The following is a 23,811-nucleotide window of genomic DNA, read 5'->3' as shown; positions in this document are numbered from 1 at the left end:
CTGGTTTTTCCTTCGCGGGTTGGAAGGTCAGACAGGCAGTCGCTTCTGAACAAAATCGGCCCTGTCAAATCTTGTGGGTGGGTAAGCGGACCCTGTGAAAAAAGGAATAACGCTGGGGAGATGATGATCCCTAGTTTAGTTAGGACATTGCAGGGACCCGATTGTCCGGAAATAAGACGACCCGTGCTTCGGAGGGCACGTTCAGTCGGTCCTGGGAACTAGTTACTTAAGTATGTAGTAGTTACATGAGCCATGCCAGGGCGCTTTGGCAGGTTAATAAACCTTCTTCTTTCGTGTGGGTTGTGAGGTGGATTACCAACCTCATCAACCCCGGTTTCAGGGTTCCTATTGAGCCGCCAAAGGCCCCTAACATGACTCATGTAACGACTACTTACTTACATCAGTAAGTAGTAACCGGGACCAACGGCTTAACGTGCCATCTGAAGGATCATCTTACTTTCGGACAATCAGGTGATCAGCCTGTAATGTCCGAACCAAACTAGGAATCACAGAGTAATTTTTGTGATATGTCACCACGGGAATTCGAACCCGGGACCTCCGGATCGTGAGCCCAACGCTCAACCACTGGACCACGGAGGCCGAGAGAAGAATAACCCTGACACCAGGTTTGATGAGGTCGGTTGTTGATCGCACGATCAACCCACACGAGAGATGTTCACAATAACATGTCAACCCAAATAATGATTGAAATATGTATCTTGCACTCGGAGACATAGCTTAGAGGAGTGACAAGAGGGCACGACGATATAGAATTACTAACAAATAAGATGTCTTCTAAAATAACCAGTATAATAAATCACAGGACCACTATACAAACTTATACAGCCTCAATGTTAAAGCTAATGTAGCCTTCGAGCGAAACATTTATTACCTGTACAAAATAAAAGGAGTTGCCACGTGCACTGGTAGCACCGGGTTTGAACTTGGAGGTCGTGAGTTCAAATCCATGCAAGTACTTGGATTGCATTCTTAGGAATTTATGAAGATTTTACAATAGGTTTTCTGTGAAGGAAAACATCATGCTGTTCAAAGAACACGAGACTTATATCGAAGTGTCCCGGGTTCGCTTCTTGTCTGGGCTCTAAACCACTGAATCCGGCTTAATGAGTTTAAATTCATGTTTGGATCATAAGTAATTGAAATAACGTAGTTTCCAAGACTTGTGACTAATTAATGGCATAGGCTCGCCTTCTATTACATGGCACTTAAACATAGCTGGCGATGAGTGGGTGTGTATACTAAGTACCCCTGCCCACCCCTTCGAGCATACAGGCGTGAGCCTATGTTATAAAAAAAGAAATATAGAAAAACGCTTGAATTTAGCTTTCCACAAACACATTGCGATTCGTGGCATTGCCAGACCCAGCCCTCATTGCTAAAATATTTATTCAAAACCAGTTAATTGATTACTGAGACGATTTACCCGCTAGTAATATTAAAAGTGGCAACTGGCCCTTCGTACTCGGCCCAGTTTACCCCTTTCAAATATCACGAGTAGACAACTGGCCCACGGCTCAGAATTTCTTAGGGCGAGTTGTCCGCCAACCCAATTTTCCCTACTCCATCGGAAAAATAACCTGAGTATAAAAATCAGTTCTTATTAACATAACCTGCAACATTTAAAACCCCGAACAAAAATAACATGAACCACGTGCCATAGCCTCCAAAGACATACGTACTTACCTGTACTTATATAGTTAATACCCCGATCATATTATAACTCGATACAAACAAGTATACATGTATAAGCAAGTATGTATAGTACTATAGTGACTATCCGTTCATTCATAAGGAGCGGCCCATTGATGCCTGCTGCGGCTGGTGAATGGGAGCGAGCGAGATGGCAGACCGACTTAGGTCGCGTTACACTAGTGCTGTAAGAAATTCGAGTCTTATAGTTTCATTTTGACGACTCGACTCGGTTTTCCATAACTGGCACGAGTCTTTGAGTTGAAGTCGCTATTAAGAACCTGGATATACCTACGAGGTACCTAGTTACCTAAAATATTTATTTAGTTAAAAAAAGTTATAAAGGTGACTGACTCGAGAGTAAAAAAACAGGTACTTATTATGTGACAGTAAAATTATGGGAATATTGTTGAAATATTTTGTTTTAAGTATTGTTTATTTTATGTAGTAATAAGTAATAATTTAAAATTCTTCAATACAAAATTAATAAAAAAAAAAGTTTATTGCAGTAACAGTTCCGGAACTAACGGCTTAACGTGCCCTCCGAAGCACGGAGTCATCTTGCTTTTTCGAACAATCAGGTGAATAAAATAGATAACTAGTTTTATTTATATCTATGCACTACGGGCAGAGGGGCCTTATAAAAAAGAGGGAGTATTAAAAATATGAAAATAGAATGTTTAAATTATTGTAAAAATAGACAAAATTTAAACTTGCTTTTATAAGCCCTAAAATATGTGAGATCTACCACAGGACAGGAGTCCTTTATCGAGAATCAAGTCCCTCACAACACTACGGGTATACCCACAATGGTTTCTTTTTCAATTCCTATGAATGAGAAATCCTGTTCTACGAAATGTATGGCATTGTTTTAAAACAATTGAATAGTAGCCTTTGTATGGTGAAGTGGTGTTATGAGAAGGGTGGCGATATTCTTTCCTGGTTTACTATGAAATCTAGTTATTGACGTTCCCTTTTCTGGCGATTGAATAACTTATGGGAAAACTTGTGTGATGGTCTGTACGTTAACTATAGCATAGGTAGCGACGTTAGAGTTGGACTATTGTAGACTTTATATCGATGTCTATAAAACTAGAAACACTACGGAATTATATTTGGGTGTGCTTAATATTTTTGATTCTTATTAAAGGTTCTTATTTATTCATTTATTTATATTTTTGAATTACTTATGTAAATTGCTTAGACATTAGTACTGTTTACTTATGTCTTAACTAAATCTTATAATGTGCATAGCTGTAAGTGATCCATTAAATGAATAAAAATATTTTTTTTTTATTGCTAGGACTCTAGCTTCTCCTTTTTTAAACTAAGATTCATAACGAATTCCATTAAAACTAACGAATAAAAACTACTACTCCTGAAACCTAACTTCTTACTAAAAAATCTAAGTGTATCCAAGTGAAATGTTATGAAATTTAGTGCTAACTTAGCCACAACTTAGTGTCTTGGTGGACGCATCTTTACGTCAGAGCAACAAGATTGTGTAAAAAAACATCGTCGGTAGGAAGTCAACCCGAAGACGACTGAGCCCACTTGATACTTGTAAGATAGAGGTATAAAAACATGTACGTATACAAATTAAGAGATACCTAATCAAAATTAATTAATATATTTTATTAGGTATTAAAGTGTAACAAATTAATTAATAAAATACACAACCTATCACAAATTCAAAACTAATGATCTTTGTAAATGATAAAAAAGACAAGCTATTTATTCATTGCTACTACATTACTTTGTCTTTGTCACGTTCATGTTCTAACGTGAACATGTCATTTCGCGTCAGTCGTCATAATAATCTAGGAAGTTCGTGGACGACGCGTCTTAAACTCAAAATCGCATTTAAATAAGTTTAAAACTTATTAGGGACGCAAAGAGATTTCCCTCCAAAAGCCTTCAAAGTACCAAGAGCGTTGGCGCGCGGTCGGAGGTGGTTTATACCAGGCGTAGGCCAACTCGTACCTGCTTTGCCGCGCTGACGGCAGTGCGGGCCAGAGTCCAACCCACGGCACACGCGACCACAACTAACTTACCGACTACCACAAGTGACAGTGCAACATGCAAGTGATTACGACTATCGTCCTAGTCTCAACCCTCGCCTGCGCGCGGGCAGTCATACGAACCCCTTTAGAAGCTTTCAGACCTTCGGGAGAAATTCACATAAGACGCCCAGATAAACTGCCTTTGCTCCAGCATAGACGGACCCCGTTGCCGCCTAAAAGTGGACTCAAGATTCTGTACCAGACCGGGGTAAGTTGGTGACTTAGTGCTGTGTGTTGCGTAGGTACTTCATTTTCGTTCTTTTGAGAGTTAGAAGTTCATATAATATTTCGCATTCCACTTTTAAAGGGCACAAATGTTCAGAGATTCAAAATAGTCTAGTAGGTATGTAAGTCTGATTAAAAGCACTGTTCTATACTTCCATTAAGTGACAGAGATAAATGGAAGAAGAATACACGTTGTGCGACCCCACTTATAGGTGTAGAATGGGAGGCAAGAGGATGATGATATTTGCCAAGTGACCTTCAATGATAAGAATAATTTAAGTGATATTTTAAATCTTACGTAGACATAAAACTACTCCAAAAGGGATATGTTGAAATATAAAATAATCGTAGGTAATTTAAGTTTGTTGACAAATCACGGTCAGACAGAGCAAATGAGTTTGCTTTCGCAAAAGGCATTGGCGCCAAAAGTATGAGATTTAAGGGTCATATTACCAAGGCTGAGATTTTATTTAATTTAAAAATTGTACGAATACGATACACCAATTGAATATAAAACAGAATATGCTATTATTGTTCTAGATTATGTTGTAATACGTACGTATCCTCATACGTACGGCATTTCAAACATGGTTGGTAAACTGTCCCTATTCTATCTTAAGATAAAATAGCACCATGTAGGTCTTACTTAATTGAAAGTTATTTTCTGTTAAATTAGGACTCTGTATACCCTGGTGGGGATTATAGGTACGACTTTATGTATCCTATGTATGTCTACAGAATTGTGGCGTAGGTATCGTGACCGATACGACTAAGCCTATAACAACTTTAGTTGGAAACTTCAGGAAATGATAATGTTTGATAAACTTCACTCCATTACGTTTCTGTTTTTAGAACTCGCTTTCCTCCACAGGCCACAGTTATGTGCCTAGATTGGTTAAATTAGAAGATTTAAATAGAAAGGCATATTATTCTTCTCTTCTTTTATCGTGTGGGTTGTGAGGTGGATGACCAACCCCATCAACCCTGGCGGCAGGGTTGCTATTGAGCCGCCAAAGGCCCCTGAGATGGCTCATGTAACGACTACTAACTTATATCCGTAAGTAGTAATCGGGACTAACGGCTTAACGTGCCTTCCGAAGCACGGATCATCTTCTTTCAGACAATTAGCTGAGGCATATTATTAAAGAGTTGTAGAACAGAAAGCTCGGTGAGGTTAGTTCATCTTGCGATGGATGCACCTTTGACTACCCCAATTGGGATATAGTCGTGAGCTTAAGTTATATTGTGTTGCGGAGGTGGACCTGGTGCCCTATATGCCAGGTTTCACCTAGTTTAGGCTTTAGCCTCTTCACAAATTTTATGTTCAAATCGAGTGTTTGTGAAGTAAATAAACTTTACTGATTTTAATCCTTTAGATGATGGTACCTAATTATATTCAAATTTAGAAATATAGTTATCAAATACAGATATTCCTACCAACTGTAAGCTCATCTTCTAAATATTATATACCTAAGAAGTTGTATCATAACTTTTCTGCGGTAATTAATTACTGACCATTGAAACAGCTATTTCTACTGAATACAAATAAACAATTCACCAAATACCTACACATATTGACAAAATAACATAAGTTACCATATTCCCAATTGTGCTAGTTAGAGATATATCCATCAGCATGAGTACTCAATTCATCTTGCGATGGATACTTACTTACCTCTCCTTATATCAACTTAGGTGATCAAATATAGCAAAAGTTTACTGATCTAGGTAGGTCAAAAATAATTAATATTAATTTCATAAGATAACATAGCATCACGCGTGTATCTCCAAAGGGGTAGGCAGAGATGTATAGTTATACTACCACTCCTCGCCAACTATGTTTAAGTAATAGCTGGCGAGCTAGCATGTAATAGTGTGTTTAATTTCATATCAATATAAAATTTATACACCCTACACCACTACTACCACGCACACCTCTCCACTACTAATATACACCTCTGACTACCCCTTTGGGTTGTTACTTTACAAAACGAATAATTAATAGCTTTTTAACAAACGTAAAACCCAAAACGATGAATGAACGAAACAGGTAATAGTCAGCAATAAATAAATGACGCATACCATCGTACGATTGCGGAGTGTTCCGAAGATTCCACGAAGGGAACCGCCCCACAATTAGGACAATTAATTGACAACTAGAATAGAACCCCACTCATTATAAACACGCATTCGTCTCTATGACTAATCCACACAACGTGGAAAATATTAATACACATGTTATTTAAAAAAACACCATAACATCATCATCAATTTCCTGTGATGAAATTAAAATTACTTCTATATGAGAACATGTATCACAATAAATATTTCTAGGCCAACAAAACCTAATATAAACAGGTTCCGGATGTCAAGTTTTGTATGTCGTATTTCAAAAACAACGATAATCATTATTACGCCTAATTTTTAAAGTCTATTCAAGAAGATAATCGTACTAACCTAGGTCCATAATTACGTTCGATAATCGGTTTTAAAAAAGTATTTCCTCCCTTCAAATATCAACCGTAGATGGTGGAGCTTAAGATTTAAGCTCGAGTCTACTGAGGACTTTTTTAAATGGTATTATAAAATGTGTGTGTGTGTGTGTGTGTAGGCGCACGCGTAACCCCGGTAGCGGCAGGTGTTCATTCACTCATTCTTATCTTGACAGCTTCGATGACTTACGGCTGAGGCCCGTCCCGGCCCGTGTGTGCTATTTGCTTAAAAAAACTTCTTTTTATGTCACTGGCTTTAAGTTGCTTTAAGGTGCTTTAAGCCCATTCGTAACGGTAACCGTCTTTTCGATCGTTCGTCTCTTTATGGAATGGAATTTAAAGTTATCTTGTCGTTTATTCATATTACGTTTTAAGCGAGAGCTTAAATCTTGACAGATAATATACGAGTTTCGAGACGGGGTTTTCTCAAACGTTTTTAACCATGAAGTTTTCTATTGGACGTTGTTTGGTGGGGTGGTGATTGCAAACGCGGCGTTTTTGGCAATAATGAGGCATGGAAAGGCCGGCGAGAGTCAAAGGCGCGAGTAAATAAAAGGCGAGTTTAGTGCTCCTTGAGATTTGAATAACAAAACGCGGAGGGTGCCGTGCTGTGATCTAGCCGCCGGTCTCCGGGAACTCCCCTCCACGTTGTAAGTAATTGTACAACACTTCTCCGTTCCACCCCTCAAAAGCAACTTTGAATGGCTGCAGATGAAACTTATGGTTGTAAAGATGCTTCATTGTTGGAATCTTAAGAAATAAAGACTCGTTTTTCTTCCAATGACCAATCAGTTTCATCTTGCTGCGATAGACCTTGTCACGTCTTTTTTATCTTTATGACTTTTTTCTAACTGAACGTTGTACCTTATAGGTATTTTGCCCTGTGAAATCAGCGGCAAACTTGATTATATAACTGTCACTTGATGCCACGAGGTAAACCTGTTCTATTTAAATAAACCCGACATTCTAAATGGTCTTATAAAGTTAAATAGATACATACAATTCTGAACTTAAATTACTTTTAGTTTGTTTTCTCTTCGTACACATTTATAAGATATTAAAGTTTAGTAGTTAAATAAACTTTGCAAGGCATTTGCTAACGTGATGACGTAAACATTTAGAAAATTCGGTGATTTATTTTCAATACAAAAATGTATTTAACGGCATTAAGTAACATAGCATATGTAGGCGTGTGGCTGAGTGAGTGACAGGTGAGTTGAGATGATTGTGTGAGAAGTAGACGAGTAACATGAGTAGTACAGAAGGTATAGAGTATAGAAGGGATGCATAGAGAAATGATAGATTGAGTGAAGGAGTGTGAATGAGTGAGAGTGATAGAAGGAGTGAGAAGGGAAGGCGAGATAGCGGATGGCGGACGAAAACGATGGTGGTGTAATTACGCGGAGGTTAAAAATAAAAATAAGTGTTTGAACCGTACTTGACTGTTTAATTGAGCAAACCCAAAATCCCACATTTTGGGGGCTCGTCCGGGATGGGTGCTCATTAATTGGACAGGATACGGTGGGACAACGACGTTCGCAGACGGCGAAAATTTTCACGACGGACACGAGGCGCAGACGGCACCGAGTGGCTAGTTAGACGACGACGAAGACGCGAAATTATCGATCAGACGGCTCGATTAATTTCGATTATCATGACGACGGAAAATATGAAGGGCGGACGACGTGGACAACCAGATCCAGAATCGGTACCGGTTGTACCAAATTACTCGATGATGTACGACGGCATCATACCTAAATTCTCGGGAAATGACAAGATGTATACTGTGTCACGATGGGTGGAAGAAATTGAAGATAATGGCGAGATCTTCAACTGGACGCCTATACAAAAGCTTATTATAGCGAGGCGATCATTGTGTTCGACGGCGGAGCTATGGCTGAAGTCGGAGCGTGTTTTCAAGACGTTTGAGGATTTGAAAACCGCGATTATGAAGGAATTTTCTGATACAATTAACCAAAAAGAATTACACGAAATCCTAAGTACGAAGAAGAAGACGAATAACGAAACATGCTACGAGTATATGTTAGCTATGAAGGAGCTCGGCAGAAGAGGAAAATTACCTGATTACATTACTATACAGTATATTGTAGACGGTATACAAGACTATGAAAACAACAAGATTATGTTGTATGGCGTATCGACGTTTGGAGACCTGAAAGAGAAGCTTAAAATCTATGAACATGTGTGTAAAAGTGTGAAGCAACGACATAATGCGACGAGAGAACAGGATAATAATACAGCAAGACGAAGACAGGAAGATAGACGTGTGAAGTGTTATAATTGCGGCGAAGAAAATCATGTTTCATCACAGTGCCCACATCGTGGAAAAGGATTAAGATGTTTCCAGTGCGGATTGTTCGGCCATATTGCATTGCATTGCCCGAAAAATCCAATGGTGATAGCAGCGACAGCGACATCTGGCGGTTCGGCGAAACCCCTGTCGCAATGCGACATGTCGGCAAAGCAAGTGAGTGAACGAAGACCGGTCCAGTCGGCGAAACAATGGTGCATTAAAGTGTCAGAAAATGGTAGGAATTTAGATACGAATACTGGCAACACTGAGATGAACGAGAATGACGTGAAGAATGGAGTTGAGTTTGACAGATCACATACCGGTGCATATTCGCAAGTTATGATGATAAACGAAGAAGTTAATGGAAGAAATCGGCCGTTAAAATCTGTACAAGTTAATGGAAAAACGGTCTGCGCGCTTATTGATACGGGAAGTGAAGCAAACTTAATGTCTGCGACGTGTTATGAGAAGTTAAACATCGATAAACCAGAGAAGTGTGACGTGATATTATCGGGATTCGGCGCAAGCGACGTGCGATCGTGTGATTGTTTTGTTACTGTTGTGACAATAGACGGTAAATATTTTACGGACGTAAAGTTTAATATTGTGCCAATTCATGTAATGCCGTACGATATGATTATTGGTCAACAATTATTGCAGAAAACTGTCATGTTACTGGATCACAACAAAGTCACCTTTTTGCCTTCTTTTGACGATTCGTGGTCAACAAAAATCAAACATTTTCCTGCTGAGGTTGACTTTTTAGGTTGTGAAGTGAAGAGCAATTCCATACAAGACAAAGTTGAGTCCTTGGACACTTCCTATACCCCGACGAAGACGAGAGTATCTCCTACAGAGTTGAAGAATGTTTTGAAGGATGAAATACCTGTTCCCCGGCGACTTAGACGTTTGACAGTCATGGAGCAAGAAGAGGTTGAGTTAGAAAGACTGGAGTGGCTTGAAGAAGAAGGTGTTAAAGTCAGTACCTCCAATGATGCTAACCTGTTAGTGCTACTCAGGAGGAAAAGCAGCAGCAATTTATGGTTATTAAGAGAAGAAAACCAAAATTACACGTACAATAGAGAAGAATTGAAACGAACAGTCAAGAAGTTCAAAAGAAAAGAAGAAAATAAGAAGAATTATGATAGGATTAGAAAGGAAAGTACACAGGAAAGAGAGAGAGCAGCTAAAAGGACTCAGTTTAGGAGCAGTATGAAATTAATGCCAAAATTATTAGAACCCTGTAAGTCTATTAAAGTCAGATGGAGAGATTGTTGTGACGTTGAGAAGATGAAGAAGTCCGATGCTAGTGCAGACTTCATGCAGATGTATCCTTATGGCATTGGCTAGAGAGGCTTGAAGAGGTTTATTTTTACTATTTCATTATTTCACATCACTTTTAATTAGTATTTTCTTTAAAATTATACTGAGGTTCAGACCCAGTAACCATGCTTTGTTTTTGCTTGAGTTGTTATGTAAAAGTTAGGGTGTAAATTTTTACATGTCATAAGTAAGATAATGAATATTAAGACTGTTTATTGAAATAATTAAGACTGTTGGTTAAGAAATTCATTTATTGTGTTTACAGTTTCCCTGATAAGACTTACTTGTACTGAATTTTATAGTTAGTTTGTTATTACAACATATGAGAACTTTATCTAGTTTTGTTTGATATTTAGATGTTTAGATTGTTGTCGAAGTACACAAGCTGTATTGTTTAAATAAAATTGAAGGAAATAGTTTTGTTTTAGATGTTCTTTTATAAAAAATATATTTGAAGGTGTTTCAGTTTAAACATAAGTTGTGTAGGTATGTCTTGTTTCTTAGACGAGTTTTAGTGTGGAATGTAACTTTTTTTTGCATTAAAATATTTTGAGAATATCTAGGGTGGATAAGACTTAGTATTGTGTAACAGTGTTTAATACCTATTGACTTGCTTATAGAGTTTTTGTATTTTTTTAAGATTTATAATTGTAACAAGAATTTTAGGAGGTGTGATAGTGTATGAATGAGTTGTTATATGAGAATGTTTTGTTTATGTAATAGAGTCATTGTCATAGAGTCATTGTCATAGAGTCATTGTAATAGAGTCATTGTAATAGAGTCATTGATGTTTTGGTGTAGAGCTATTTGTAAAGCTTGAGGGCAAGCTTTATGTCAGGACAGCCGAGTGTAGGCGTGTGGCTGAGTGAGTGACAGGTGAGTTGAGATGATTGTGTGAGAAGTAGACGAGTAACATGAGTAGTACAGAAGGTATAGAGTATAGAAGGGATGCATAGAGAAATGATAGATTGAGTGAAGGAGTGTGAATGAGTGAGAGTGATAGAAGGAGTGAGAAGGGAAGGCGAGATAGCGGATGGCGGACGAAAACGATGGTGGTGTAATTACGCGGAGGTTAAAAATAAAAATAAGTGTTTGAACCGTACTTGACTGTTTAATTGAGCAAACCCAAAATCCCACACATATTTCAGTTGCTTTGATATTACAATATTTTTAATACAATATGTTACTTTACAAGTTCAATGAGAGTACCTCAGGGTTACGTTTTAGGTCGATTACTTTTCCTATATACTAATTTTTAAAAAAACCTTAGACGTAGAATAACTACTGAATCAAAATGTAAACTGCTTCGATGATTTCAAACATAACTTGTATCGTATAGGTACAGGACCACGACCAAGGAAGCCGAGGTATAGTATTTCATGAGACAATGTCAAGACTCGTTCCAGAGGACACTGAATAGAATAATGGCATGCAATTTGACCATCACTATTGCAATTTTCTTTGATGTAAACCAATTGACAGCATTTTGAATGCCGTTGATATATTTGGGGACTCATCAATGATACCTAAAATATCTAAAAGATAAAGTACTATTTAAAATATAATGCTTTTAAAGGTATCAATGTCACTAACTAGAAATTGTATTTCAGTTAAACAAAATTCGTAACGCTATATCCTACCTTTGGTAATTCTTAGTGGTTGATCTGCAACAACTGTTTGGTCAAAACCGCAACATTGAGATTCCCAAGATGGTAGGTAGATAAGACGTATACGTCCTTTCCAAAACTGTGAACTGTATTTTGGGCGATGGGGTGATAGGTTAGGGACGAATATCATAAGCAGCTGCATGTTGTCTCACTGATGACTTGTAGCTTTGCGTACGATATGCGATATACGGGCGTGATTTAATGTAAGAAGGTAGCTAGTCGAATGATCAAGACAAGTACTCAAGTAAAATAATTTCGCATAACCGAAAGTATACTAAGAATGCACAGCACTACATACAAACCCCGTAGCGTGCAAACAGTGAACAATAGCGGTGTTGGGTGTCGCATTATATTGGCCTAAATTGGACACGCAATTATATACTAACTCGTAGTGGTAATCATGAGATAATTATAAATATCAGGCTTGTACAAGATGGTTAATTAGTTGGTAATTTTGGTATATAATTGGTGATAGATAAAGATCGGGCTGTTATAGGTGGCAAGTTGACGATTGCTCTGACAGATAGATGTTTGATAGATGAGTGATGATATTAACTGTAACACATTTTTTTATTGATTATATAACCAAAAACAAGGCAAAAAGTAACACTAACAATTACTTCAGTTCCTGAGCGCTATCAAAAACTGTAATACCTCCTAATAACAAACAAGTTCATTAACAGGATGTTGCGAAACGTATTGTGAAGAAATTTACTTGAAAATACGAGTACCGGGGATTGAGTAACGTTAATATCCGAAAGGAAGGTCCATGGATCGGATACCGGGGCGGACGTAACGGGAGCTCGCAAATGTGAGATAATAAAAAATGCAACTTGAAGGAAACGGACCACTTACATAGCCATCCTGTGAGACGGAGGATGAGAAAGAAATTAAAAGAAATAACTTATTTTAAAGGTAACCGGGAAATAGAAAAGTGGTGTCCGTGACAGCTGGACGGAAGCAGGCTTAAGCCGGATTATCCTCGTAAGAAATGTTCGTGTAGCTCAGTGTCTTGACAGATAGTATTCCTATAGTGTGATTGACTATGAAGAAATTGACAGGAGTTTCCATGAAATTAAAATCGTTAGGATTTTGACTGTGAAGGTACACGATTAATCCTCCAATCTTTCAGACATGGATCAGATTACATTTTTAAAGAATATTGAGACCTAACATGGAACCTTTCATCTTAATAAGCTGATTCACTGTTAGTTTTTGCCAAATCTTAAAGGAGAAGACTGCTGTGGCGGCTCTTTCATGAGACTCCCGTACCTACTATATAATTTTATATCTTAAAGTTCATATCAAACGCTTATTATTTAAAGTTACATTCAAAGCGGAAGTAAGATTGACCTTTGACTAGTTTATCTGTGATAACTAAGTCAAATGAATTATTCCCAATCATTATAAAATCTAAAAATACATTTTATCGCGTGACTATCAGCACGTAGACAACTAATCGATAAGTTATTATGGACAACAGAAACAAAATAGTCCAAATGAAGACAATCCTATAGGGATAAAACATTGCAATGTTGGAGATGTTAGAAATATGCATGTACTAGAAAGACATTGGCCTCGATTCCTGCAGACACCTTCTAATTTTATTTTAAGTTATACCCGTCATTTTATTATCCGCCGAAAAGCAAAGGAACGGATGATTGACAACTGTTAATTTTAAAATAAATGAATGAATTAATGAATAACGCGGGCGAATAAAATAAGCATCTTGCTGATATGCAATCTGATTGACGTGTGCTGTCAACTTAATTTTGTCGGGTTATTGGCCAATGTAAAATTTCGGGAGGGTTTTTTAGATATCTGCTTAAAATTGACGTGTGTTCCATAAATTTTATACCTGTCGATTACCCATCCCTTTCTTTTTCGGCGGATAAGAAACTGAAACAGATTAAATGGTGTGTACTAGAATAAGCACCATTAATCTGACGTAGGCAGAAAAAATACGGTAGATACAGATACTGAAATAGATCAAGGAAAAGGCAAAGAAATTGGAAATCGCGTTTGCTAATAAGTATGCGAAAATTACCGATATCTCGCAACGTGATTTTTGACAACAATTTCCTGTCTTATAAGGACTAGATCTAATTATCTCCACAGATATTGCCAACGTTTGGATATTTATTCACTTCAATGGCAATTGCATTATCATCTTCAATAAGTTTTTAGAGTAGTCGGGATAGGAAATAAAATCAATAAGAAATAATAAGATAATTTACATTTCGTCACGGGGTGGGCATATAAAAACCGTGACCACAGACACGCGTCTACAAAGAAAAGTGAATGCGGAGTGCCCTTGACGGGGATTGAGCTTAGACCGACCATCTCGTAAAGCTAGGGATACATTACACTGAGTATTCATCTGATAAGAAAGAAACATTAAACAATTACACAAATTGACACTAAAGACGTTGTATTCTTAGAACAGCATTTTATTTCAAGAAAGTAGTATCACTAATAATCGTATTGAAAGAAACAATGTGAACTATAAAGTTTTAGGACACCGAAGAAACCAAAGAATTCCAACCAAAAAGTATTATAAAAAAAGAATATAATCATTATTTAAAAATCGTCGTCAAAAGAATATCTACAGAGTTAAATGTATCACAACGAATCACCATAATCTTTAACTTCACAGTTACTAAAACGTCACTAATGAGCTATACTGATAATAAACTGCAAAGTTTTGCCAACAAGCAAAGTTTAGTAATGTAACTTCCATGTTTTCTTATTGTCGTGGCGTGTTAACATGCTATCATTCATTTCACAGCGCGAATGTATTCGTTTAAGTTATTTACAAAGAGATATAGGACTCGAGGTTTCATGTTCTTGTTCGTCGGTTGTTCTCTATGCTTACATCCTTAGAAAAATTGTGTGACGAATATTGGAGAAGGTAGCAGAGTTTTAATCTATAAATCAATTAGTACCATTAAAATCCGCGGAACTTGTTTCGTTTCTAAGTACCGGCCCATTTAAGCCTCCTTAAAATTCGTCCAGGAGTTTCTACAAGGCATGTAAAACAAAACGCTGTAAAGCTTTCTCAGAAGCGCAGGTTTAAAAACTTAACTAATGTTGAAATTGTATAGTGCGTAGTATCGATTACGCTATTTTGAAAAGTGTCGTATTTTGTTGTAACAGTTCGAGTAAAAAGAATATCCAAGTTTGTATAATCGGCTTTAGACTGAGAAAAAAAGTTCAATAAGAGACCGAACAGGATCCAAGAAGACACCTGTGTTACGCGATAAAAACCTAAATACGTTCATCTTTTTTTAACGCTCACCGTTTTAAAAAATAAACATTGATCGAGGTAGCTTCTGGGCTTTGATTTCTTTTTGTAACACCCAGTGGAATAATTAAATTTTATAATCGTTTAAAGATTGTTCCACTTTACAACGGTTTAGTTTTATATTATAGTGTGCTGTTAATTTCATTTGCATGTGAAGACGCAATTTTTGGATAAAGAAAAAACTCATACAGCATCAAAACTTTCAAAAATTTTAATGTACGCGGGAAGATAAAACTGACAAAAACTTAAATAAGTGAAGTAGGGTAGTTCCGCCTAACACAACTTTATTTTTGTTGAACATTATTTACTATCTAAGTTTCTTTTTCGCCTCAAAGAAAATTAATAGAAACCTAGCGGTTATATCTAGAAGTTCCGACTACTTAAAGCGTAGACCTACACGTGTTTTCAAAAGTATGTTACTCCAAAATTATCCCCATTTTTATCTTGAAAGACTTCATGCTCTGAATGAGAAACTGAACGTAACACTTGAGTCGGGAATCAAACCCGGCATCCTGGCCACGTGCATCTTGAATGGGATCTCCGGATGTACAGCACCACAATGAGGACACCCTGTGTATTCGTATTATGTGACTACACGCTTTTAAGACGTAGGTTAGGTACTTGAGAATGGTGCTAGTAGGAATATAAGATTTTTACCTTTAAAAAAATTTATACACACGTGATGATAGACTTCTTCTCTCGTGTGGGTTGTGAGGTGAATGACTATTAGCCCTGGTGTCAAGGTTATTATTAAGTAGTAAGACATACGATACGAGTGCCTTTAGAAAACGCTATAAAATATAGACATAAAAGATTAGATGTCATCGATAATGGAAGCGACTGCTTATAAAAACGAGGAAAAACTCGTTAATACGTTCATTAACAAGAGCCATACAATCCATATATGCATTATGATGTAACACTGATTGTCCAGTTCACGATATACCAGTTTATGTAATGTATTAGTAAGTGTTGTACGAACATTCATTCAATCTTCCGCTCGCGTCGACAGTGTCGATTTACTTCGCTGTTGTTGTGCTTATTACTTGACGACATTCTGTTGTTGGACTTAGGTTACAACAGTTCTTTAGGTTCATTTTACTCGGAGGTGGTTTATAAGGTCATAAGATTTTCGATTTTGTCCGACTGTATAATGATACAGTGCACTTCTCTTTTGTAACTTTGATTGGCATGTAGGAAAAATCTAGAATGGAATTGTTGTTAGAGTTGAAGACAATAGAAAAAAACTTGCAGTAAACTTCTGTACTTAAAAAGTACAAAGAACAGAGTAGAGAGAGTAGAAAAAAAAGTTTTCATCTCGAGCTCCTCCGTGCTTCGGAAGGCACGTTAAGCCTTTGGTCCCGGCTGCATTAGCAGTCGTTAATAACCATTAATCCGCACTGGGCCCGCGTGATGGTTTAAGGTCCGATCTCTCTATCCATTCATAGGGAAGGCCCGTACCCCAGCAGTGGGGACGTCAATGGGCTGATGATGATGATAGAGTAGATAGATTACCGAGGTTTCCAATATGATGGATGACCTAACGCGATATTGGCTGCAATGCGGCATCATGCATTATTTAGATTATAACATACTGTCAAGTAGGAAATAGGTCACTAAACAATCATATACATGATACTGGGAATGGGAACGTATTTATTATAATAAATCTCATTAAAGTAAATATATACTGCAAAAAATAATATCCATTAGTGATAACAAGTAGTCCAAAATGGCACTTAACTTCATTTTGACTTGAATATAAAAACAAACAAAAAATTTAAAAAACCTGTTACAAAGAAACAAACAAAATTGTCTTTCACATTTTATTAGATCATCTTATTAGATCAATTTTCTCAGCTACCTATATGAGATGACAATTCTCTTGCGCCAGCTAAATAATACCGCGCCAGTTGAATTCTGCAATTCGTTTCCGTTCGCGTTGAAGTCTTTTTGATGCGATGTTTGTGTAACGACTTTTGGAGAAAACAGATTGCTTAATAATTTTCATCGTAGTTTAGGCTGTTTCGTACATTGGTATGGCAACCGGATGAGAAATATAATCATGTGGTGAACCACAAAAATGTTAATCAAAAGATCCAAGATTAACAATTGAAAAACAATAAAAACAAAATCAACCAATTCCAAATAGATCCTTCGACGAATGTAAGTTGACTAATACAAGATGAAAATCTAATTTAAAGCCTCAACCGAGACGTTTTAAATTTTGTAATAAATTACAGTTGTAATAAATGACTTGTAACCGCTGGCGATGGGTGATTACGCGGATTAATAATTTGTTGTTGGCTACCTGTGTTACCGGGAATCGAACTCGCACCGCCGCATCCGCCGCCGCGGGCGAGTGGGGCCCAAATTCGATTCTATAATTACTTAAGTACATAGCCGTGACTATTGAGGAAACAATTTATGAAAATAATCATAGTACACATGGAGAGATGGCTGCTAGTCGATATGTGCGGCGATAAGAAATGCCCTGATTAGCCGGTGTCAATGTAAGATAGACCCAAAAATATTACAGCAAGTACACATTCATGAAGTTACAAATGATATGATGAAAAAGTAAAAGAGAAAGCCAATTCTTCACAAATTAGTAGAATATGTTAAAGTAGAAAAAAAGGTATACAAAATGTTAGCGACTGAGCGAAAATTAAGCCTCAAGGCGACGTAATTTAGGGAAACGTTGGACAGAGTTCATAAGCAGAGCACGATAGAGCTGAAAGTGGCATACGAGGCAAACGACAGGATTTAGGAGGCTACTGCTCACGCAAGAAGCAGTCCCTAGAGGAGGACAGAGAGTCTGTGGGTGCGTGTGTTAGATAAGGATAGCCGTATAGAGAAGGTTGTGGAAGGTCGGTGGACAAATTGTTTCATTAGAGTGGGCGCGGCGACGCAGCCACCTGTCCGATGGACCGGATGCCGCGCCGCCCGCGCCGCGCCACTCCTGCGCACTCGGATTTACAAGATGCGTTCTCACTTAGGGCTGGTACAGATGGACACCTTCAAGTTAGTTACCTGTAAATTGTGACTAGACAGAGCATTACTCTGTTTAAACGTGTGTACAGTAATTGGGAGAGCAACGTTTGCAAATATTTTGCTATTGCATAATTTCCCAAGTTTACGTAGATCCATTTGATATTAGAAAACCATGAGATAGTTGATGTCTACGTATAGTTTGCAATAAACGCCAAATTTAAGCCACATCCATAATTTTCTTTACAATTATAATTACAATTTTAAAGGACTCACAAGTGTGTACTCGCCACTGTGAGCCCAATTGCCAAAGGATGGTCGATTTGGTCACATTAATTCGTTGCCCCAAGCCGGTGTCAAATATCGTTTCCAAAAAATCTAAAGAGAACATCCGATGTGCCCTTGAGCGCGTTACAAATGACCAGTATTTTGGAAAACGTGTGATCATTGTGTATTCAAACATTATAGTGAATTAAGAACACGCGATATTGCGATAACGACTCTTCGTATTTTTAAATGGGTATCCACCTGTGCCTGTTAGATCGAACAGATTAAATTGGTAGAATTGACAAGTTTGAAATTATTCAATGAATCGAGTCCTCTACATAATTTTAATTAGAATTTTGATTAGAGTTGTAAATATACATTGCAAAAGATTTGTAACAGTAATGAAGATATTGGCATTATGAAATACAGCATGTCACTATGTAAAATGAATCAGATAAAGAATTAACGAGTATTGAATTAACTAAAACAGAAAGAGGCTTTATATGCCTACGTAATAAAAGTTTTTGTCATAATTTATTTTTTGTACCTTATTAGAAATTCCGTGCAGCATCTTATATGTAGTTTTCTTACAAATGGCATTAGCATTCAGAACGCCAACGTTACTCCGTTAAATAAAACTAAACTGTTGTCGACGTAAGTCAACAACCCGTACATTGTGCAGTTCCTTTTCATCTAGCTTTTTGTTTGTTACACAAAAGGGCCTATATCCGGTTGTGGAAGATACGACCGAGGCAGTTTCCGCGAAATCTATCGCAATACACAAGAAACGGGAAGTATATCCGGAACAACGAAAAAACAATGTTTTTTTCACACCTCCGTGTTAGGGTTGTCAAAGAATATGGCTTTTAAAGACGACGGGTTTTGTAAAGTGTGTTTTTTAACATGGCTTGAGTTAAGAAACGTTTTGGGTGACGAGAATCTTGGATATTTTTTTTAGTTACATCTTATGTACCCAACGCCTTAATGATGTTACATTCCATAGCTAGGAAATTCGGCTTCTATTATAATGTAAAATATATAACGAAAACGACCGGAAATTAATACACAAATAAATTCTGTAGCAAGCATCGAAATAACAAGTAGTAACCCTAGAAAAAGTTTGTGTGCAGAAAAAATATTCCCACAGTGAACAGGTTGCCGAATGGCACGTCTTCCGGTCGGAAGTACGACCGATGGTCCTTCCACACAAAAAAAATAAACAAGAAAAAACAAGTGAATGGATTTAGAGCACACATGTCCCTGCATTGTAATACTACGAAGTTTGAATCGTTATGATTAACATCTTTCGGACGTCGTCGCTCGTTATAATAATCTCTTTCATTATGTTTCTTGGGACAGCAGGTGTGATCTAATTTGTACCTACACATTGGACTTTTCCCATGCATCAGGGCCAACGCAAAAACTTGACTTTTGTTGCGTTGAAGCTTTTCTTTCGACTTTTGAATTCAATCCATGTCAAATTTTACTGCTGCAGCGAATGTATAGGTTTTGAATGGGAATCGACGATGCGAGTTGAATTGAAACGAGACAAATCAATAATGTGCACAGCGAATATTGGTAGGCTTCGTGACTATCAATTGTTTTATGGACAATATTGAATTGATTTGCGATTGTAATTGTTTAGTTTCTAATTAATTTAGTTTGCGTGTCGGTCACGTACATCTGTTTTAGTAGGAAGTGTTCAATATTTTGCGAGTTTCATGTAATTCGGTTTAATGTGATTTAATGGCTTTGTAGCTGTATTAATGGTTCAATTCCATTTGTTTGCAGGGATCGGAAGAGGATTTGCCAGATTGTAGGGCGCGCCAGGTCTGCAGTAAAGTTGACCTTTACGACAGCACGCAGCCCTGGATCGAGAGGAGATGTCGCTGTTTAGGACACCGGCCTTGTTCTAGGTAAGTAACGGAAGGGCCAAGTTTTGTTTCCTCAATTAAAATGTATTATTAGTATTTTATTTTGAGTAAGAACTATCACAAGTCTAAAAATATATTATGTTCTGCCTATTAATAAAATCATATTATTATTATCAGTAAGGAGGTCTGATGATTATAAACTTTACACAGATTTTATCCTATTTATCACTATCATCAGCCACTTCCTCTATGTTTACTCGACTTTATCTAATCGAATTTTCTCTACAATTCCAGTGACTTATCTGCCGATGACAACCACACGCTGTCCGACAAGACTACCCTCTACAAGACATGTGAGCCTGTGAAACGCTTGCCCAAGTGTCGCTACTTCAAGGACGCGGCATGGACCATCTTTTCGTTCCCCGACACCAATGCCACACAGCAGATAGTCAACTGTCATTGCCCTAAGAATTCAGTCACGTATTTGTTGAAGAAACTACCTCACACGACACCTAGCGGCGAACAGGGGAACCAATACCAGTTTGCCTGCTCACCACAGAGCGTAAGTATTGAAGCTATTTTAAAATGCTACGCTCTTGTTAGTTCGCCTAAGTTACATTAGGTGGCGTTGGACGTAAAAGCTTTAGGAGCGTTACTTAGACATTCTCGTATAGCAATAATACTGTATTATCATGATGACTCTGTAACATTTTATAACTCGATTTATAAGTTTACGGCGATCTATAAAGTTTCTATATTAAAACGTAAATTGTTAGTTTAGAATACAGTTGATTGAATCTTCACCAAGATTCCAGAATACTGCCATTTTGTATTTCATTAGCCTGCAAGATAACCATCATATAATAAGTGGAAAAAATTGATTTTGAATTGATTTTTTTTTTCTTTTCAGAGACTACGCTGTTCAAGGAAAGAACCATGCAAGTTGTTCAGCGTTAGAAGACGTCACGAACAGATCGACGAAGTCAACGCCAGTACTATCTGCCAATGCCCAAGAGACCATACTTGTCCGAGGCATCACACCGAACCGGGGGTGTTAGCCGGGGTCACATACGCTGCAGAAGACATTCGTACATATCACGGATACTGCATGCCCGAACCGCCACCCGACACATACAGGTTTGTAGGCGATAAAGACTGAATATTTAACACAGGAGGAAAGGCAGAAGACGATACCAGAGATTGTGATAAGCCGGATATGTACTTAATAACGTACATTGAACGCTTACGTTGAAGGATTTTGTTTAGAGCATTTATTGGTCTGTTTTTGCAGTTGAGTTTGTATGATCATTCCAATTTGAGATTCGAGCAAATGCTGTTCAGTTTAGTAGTTTTTAACTAAAATAATGTTTTATAGGAACTTAACTGCAAATGCGAACACAAAACATTAATAAATAGTAAATAGTTATTGTTTAATTTTATGCTAAAGACATTGCTTTGCTCATTACCTGTTTAGTACAAAAAAATGCAGTAAAGAAATAATGTAACACGTTCGACTATTATTATGTTTGTTTAATTTATGATTTAAGTTAGGTTTTAGACTAGATTGCACCAATTATTCAAATATAATAGTGAAGTCTAGTCTAAATTCTAAATTAGACTTCAAACGATCAAAGACGAACAAAATATTATAAGTTTCTAATATAATGATGTAGGTACAACGAATATAAGTGATATAATAATGTAAATACCTATTTAGAGTTTCGGTGTTACTTGACTACTTTGGTACATGTGAAGAATTTTAAATATAACTTAACATTTTAGTATTAACTGTAGTGCGAATGAAAAATATTTTGTCTGGGTTCAGCTACAAGTGGCAGTATAACTCCGGCAATATAGGGTTGTCGAGTGACAGATGCTATTGTTAAAATGTAAATAATAATATTAGGTTAAGACCATTCCAAACGTTTAGTTTAAATTATTTTTTTCATATATTAATTATTTACTTGCCATAACTTGCGTAGTTTGTTGCGTTTTGTTCTTCCAAGTGCTGTCTTCCATTCCAGTCACGAAGACAATTGTTCATTGTTTTGTTTATGTTTAAACAATTGTATAATAATTATTGTTATACTAAACGAGTTATACGGTTAAGACATATTTTAAGGCTACTATTACTTTTTATGAACAAACATTGTTTTTATAGATCAAAAATTTGTGCTTTTTGTATACGGATTTTAGTTGACTTTACGTTTTGGCTGTTTTTTTCTTATTTTCCTTTATTATGTTTAGATTTTTAAATCATCAGAACCAATTATCCAGAAACAATCGTCCTATAACTCCTGTATCTATGTAAATAGAAAGCATGTTGTTAGTAATATGATGTCCGCGGTATGTAAGTCTTCCCTATTGGTGTTATGTATAGGTCTACATTAAGTTAAATTATTGACAGAATGTGAATAAATGTTTCGATATCTAACATTGTTGTATCATTTTCGATTGAATTGCTATTTTAACAAAAATGTAATTAATGATAACACTAAGATTGTAAAAGTAATCATGCACACAGTGGTTAAGCAAGTGAACATTTAGGAAGTAAAGAAATGAGACAGACCTTTAAAATACGCAAACTAGTAATATCAGTACCAGAAAATACCTTTTTATGATCAAGTAAATTGTACTAGTTATTACAGTCACCAACCAATACAAGTGTGTGTTTAAAATAATGTTATTTGAGTTCTGCTGTAATTGTATGGTTGGCATTTTTTTGTAACCGGTCGTTTCCAGCAGTTCAGTAAATTACCAGCTCGTTTTCTCTGACCATTATCAATATTAAAGCAAAATACTAAGGAATATAAAATAATATACACTCAAAATATGGGATACAAGGTGGGAGTTTTCACAAGTGACTTATTTAATATTACCATATACAAGTAACCTGACCAAAGATGTTCAATAAAACTATTAGTTGTTTAAATCGATTGCTTCTAACCAACTACTGGGAATTGAATGCGTCGATGTGTCTTATATGACCAAGATCAGGATACTGTCGCACTTCGGTCACGTCACGAGAAATGACAAGTACAAGTTGCTCCAGCTCATTATCCGGAAGAAGACCTCTGGAAAAACAAGGCCAGAGGCGGCACTCCTGGCTCAAAAGCTTGAGACATTGGTTCGGTTGCCACCATGCTTTTTAGAGCTGCGTGCTATAGCTCTGATGCTATTCAGTCTCTGATAGGAGTGGAATAGGGAGAAGAAGTCTTAGATGAAGGCAGCATGAAACATTTTAAACTTTTTTGCTCGTCTCTGAGCATATTATCATCATAGGTTTTATCTTCTTGTGCCTATTAGTAATAAAAGTAATGTAAGTACGTAATCGTTACATGAGCTATGTCAGGGGCCTTTGGCGGCTCAATAGTAACTCTGACACCAGAGTTGATGAGGTTGGTAATCCACCTCACAACCCACACGATAGAAGAAGAAGTAATAAAAGTCGTACTGCAACTTATTCGTACCGTTCTACAGTGCTAGTAGAGTAACCAAACGTTAAAAGAATTCATTACATTGATTCTGATCCATTATATTTCAAAGCGCACTGACCTTTTGCAAACAACGAATCAACGATT

At 37.0% G+C, this 23,811-nt stretch overlaps 3 protein-coding genes across 3 annotated transcripts in view; 2 read left to right on the top strand and 1 right to left on the bottom strand.

Annotated features, from left to right (window-relative positions):
* Window positions 1–23,811, top strand: part of LOC126370988 (hemicentin-2-like) — a 540,644-nt gene that overhangs the window by 119,941 nt on the left and 396,892 nt on the right. The gene's annotated exons all lie outside the window — the stretch shown is intronic.
* Window positions 1–23,811, bottom strand: part of LOC126370948 (elongation factor-like GTPase 1) — a 133,802-nt gene that overhangs the window by 20,923 nt on the left and 89,068 nt on the right. The gene's annotated exons all lie outside the window — the stretch shown is intronic.
* Window positions 3,646–22,664, top strand: LOC126370994 (protein giant-lens-like). The gene is made up of 4 exons (XM_050016191.1): window positions 3,646–3,981; window positions 20,148–20,272; window positions 20,525–20,792; window positions 21,141–22,664. The coding sequence occupies exons 1-4, from the start codon at window positions 3,790–3,792 to the stop codon at window positions 21,387–21,389; spliced, it is 834 nt and encodes a 277-aa protein (XP_049872148.1). The 5' UTR covers window positions 3,646–3,789; the 3' UTR covers window positions 21,390–22,664.

This window comes from Pectinophora gossypiella, chromosome 11, assembly GCF_024362695.1.
Source record: "Pectinophora gossypiella chromosome 11, ilPecGoss1.1, whole genome shotgun sequence".
Classification (NCBI taxonomy): Eukaryota; Metazoa; Arthropoda; class Insecta; order Lepidoptera; family Gelechiidae; genus Pectinophora; species Pectinophora gossypiella.
This window is presented reverse-complemented; position numbering and strand designations above follow the sequence as displayed.

What these genes read in the sequence shown, in the direction of transcription:
- LOC126370994 (XM_050016191.1), top strand. Translation starts at nt 3,790, where the DNA reads ATGCAAGTGATTACGACTATCGTCCTAGTCTCAACCCTCGCCTGCGCG. An exon ending in GGACACCGGCCTTGTTCTAG is followed by an intron (nt 20,273 to 20,524) that starts GTAAGTAACGGA and finishes CTACAATTCCAG; the next exon opens with TGACTTATCTGCCGATGACA. An exon ending in TTGCCTGCTCACCACAGAGC is followed by an intron (nt 20,793 to 21,140) that starts GTAAGTATTGAA and finishes TTTTCTTTTCAG; the next exon opens with AGACTACGCTGTTCAAGGAA.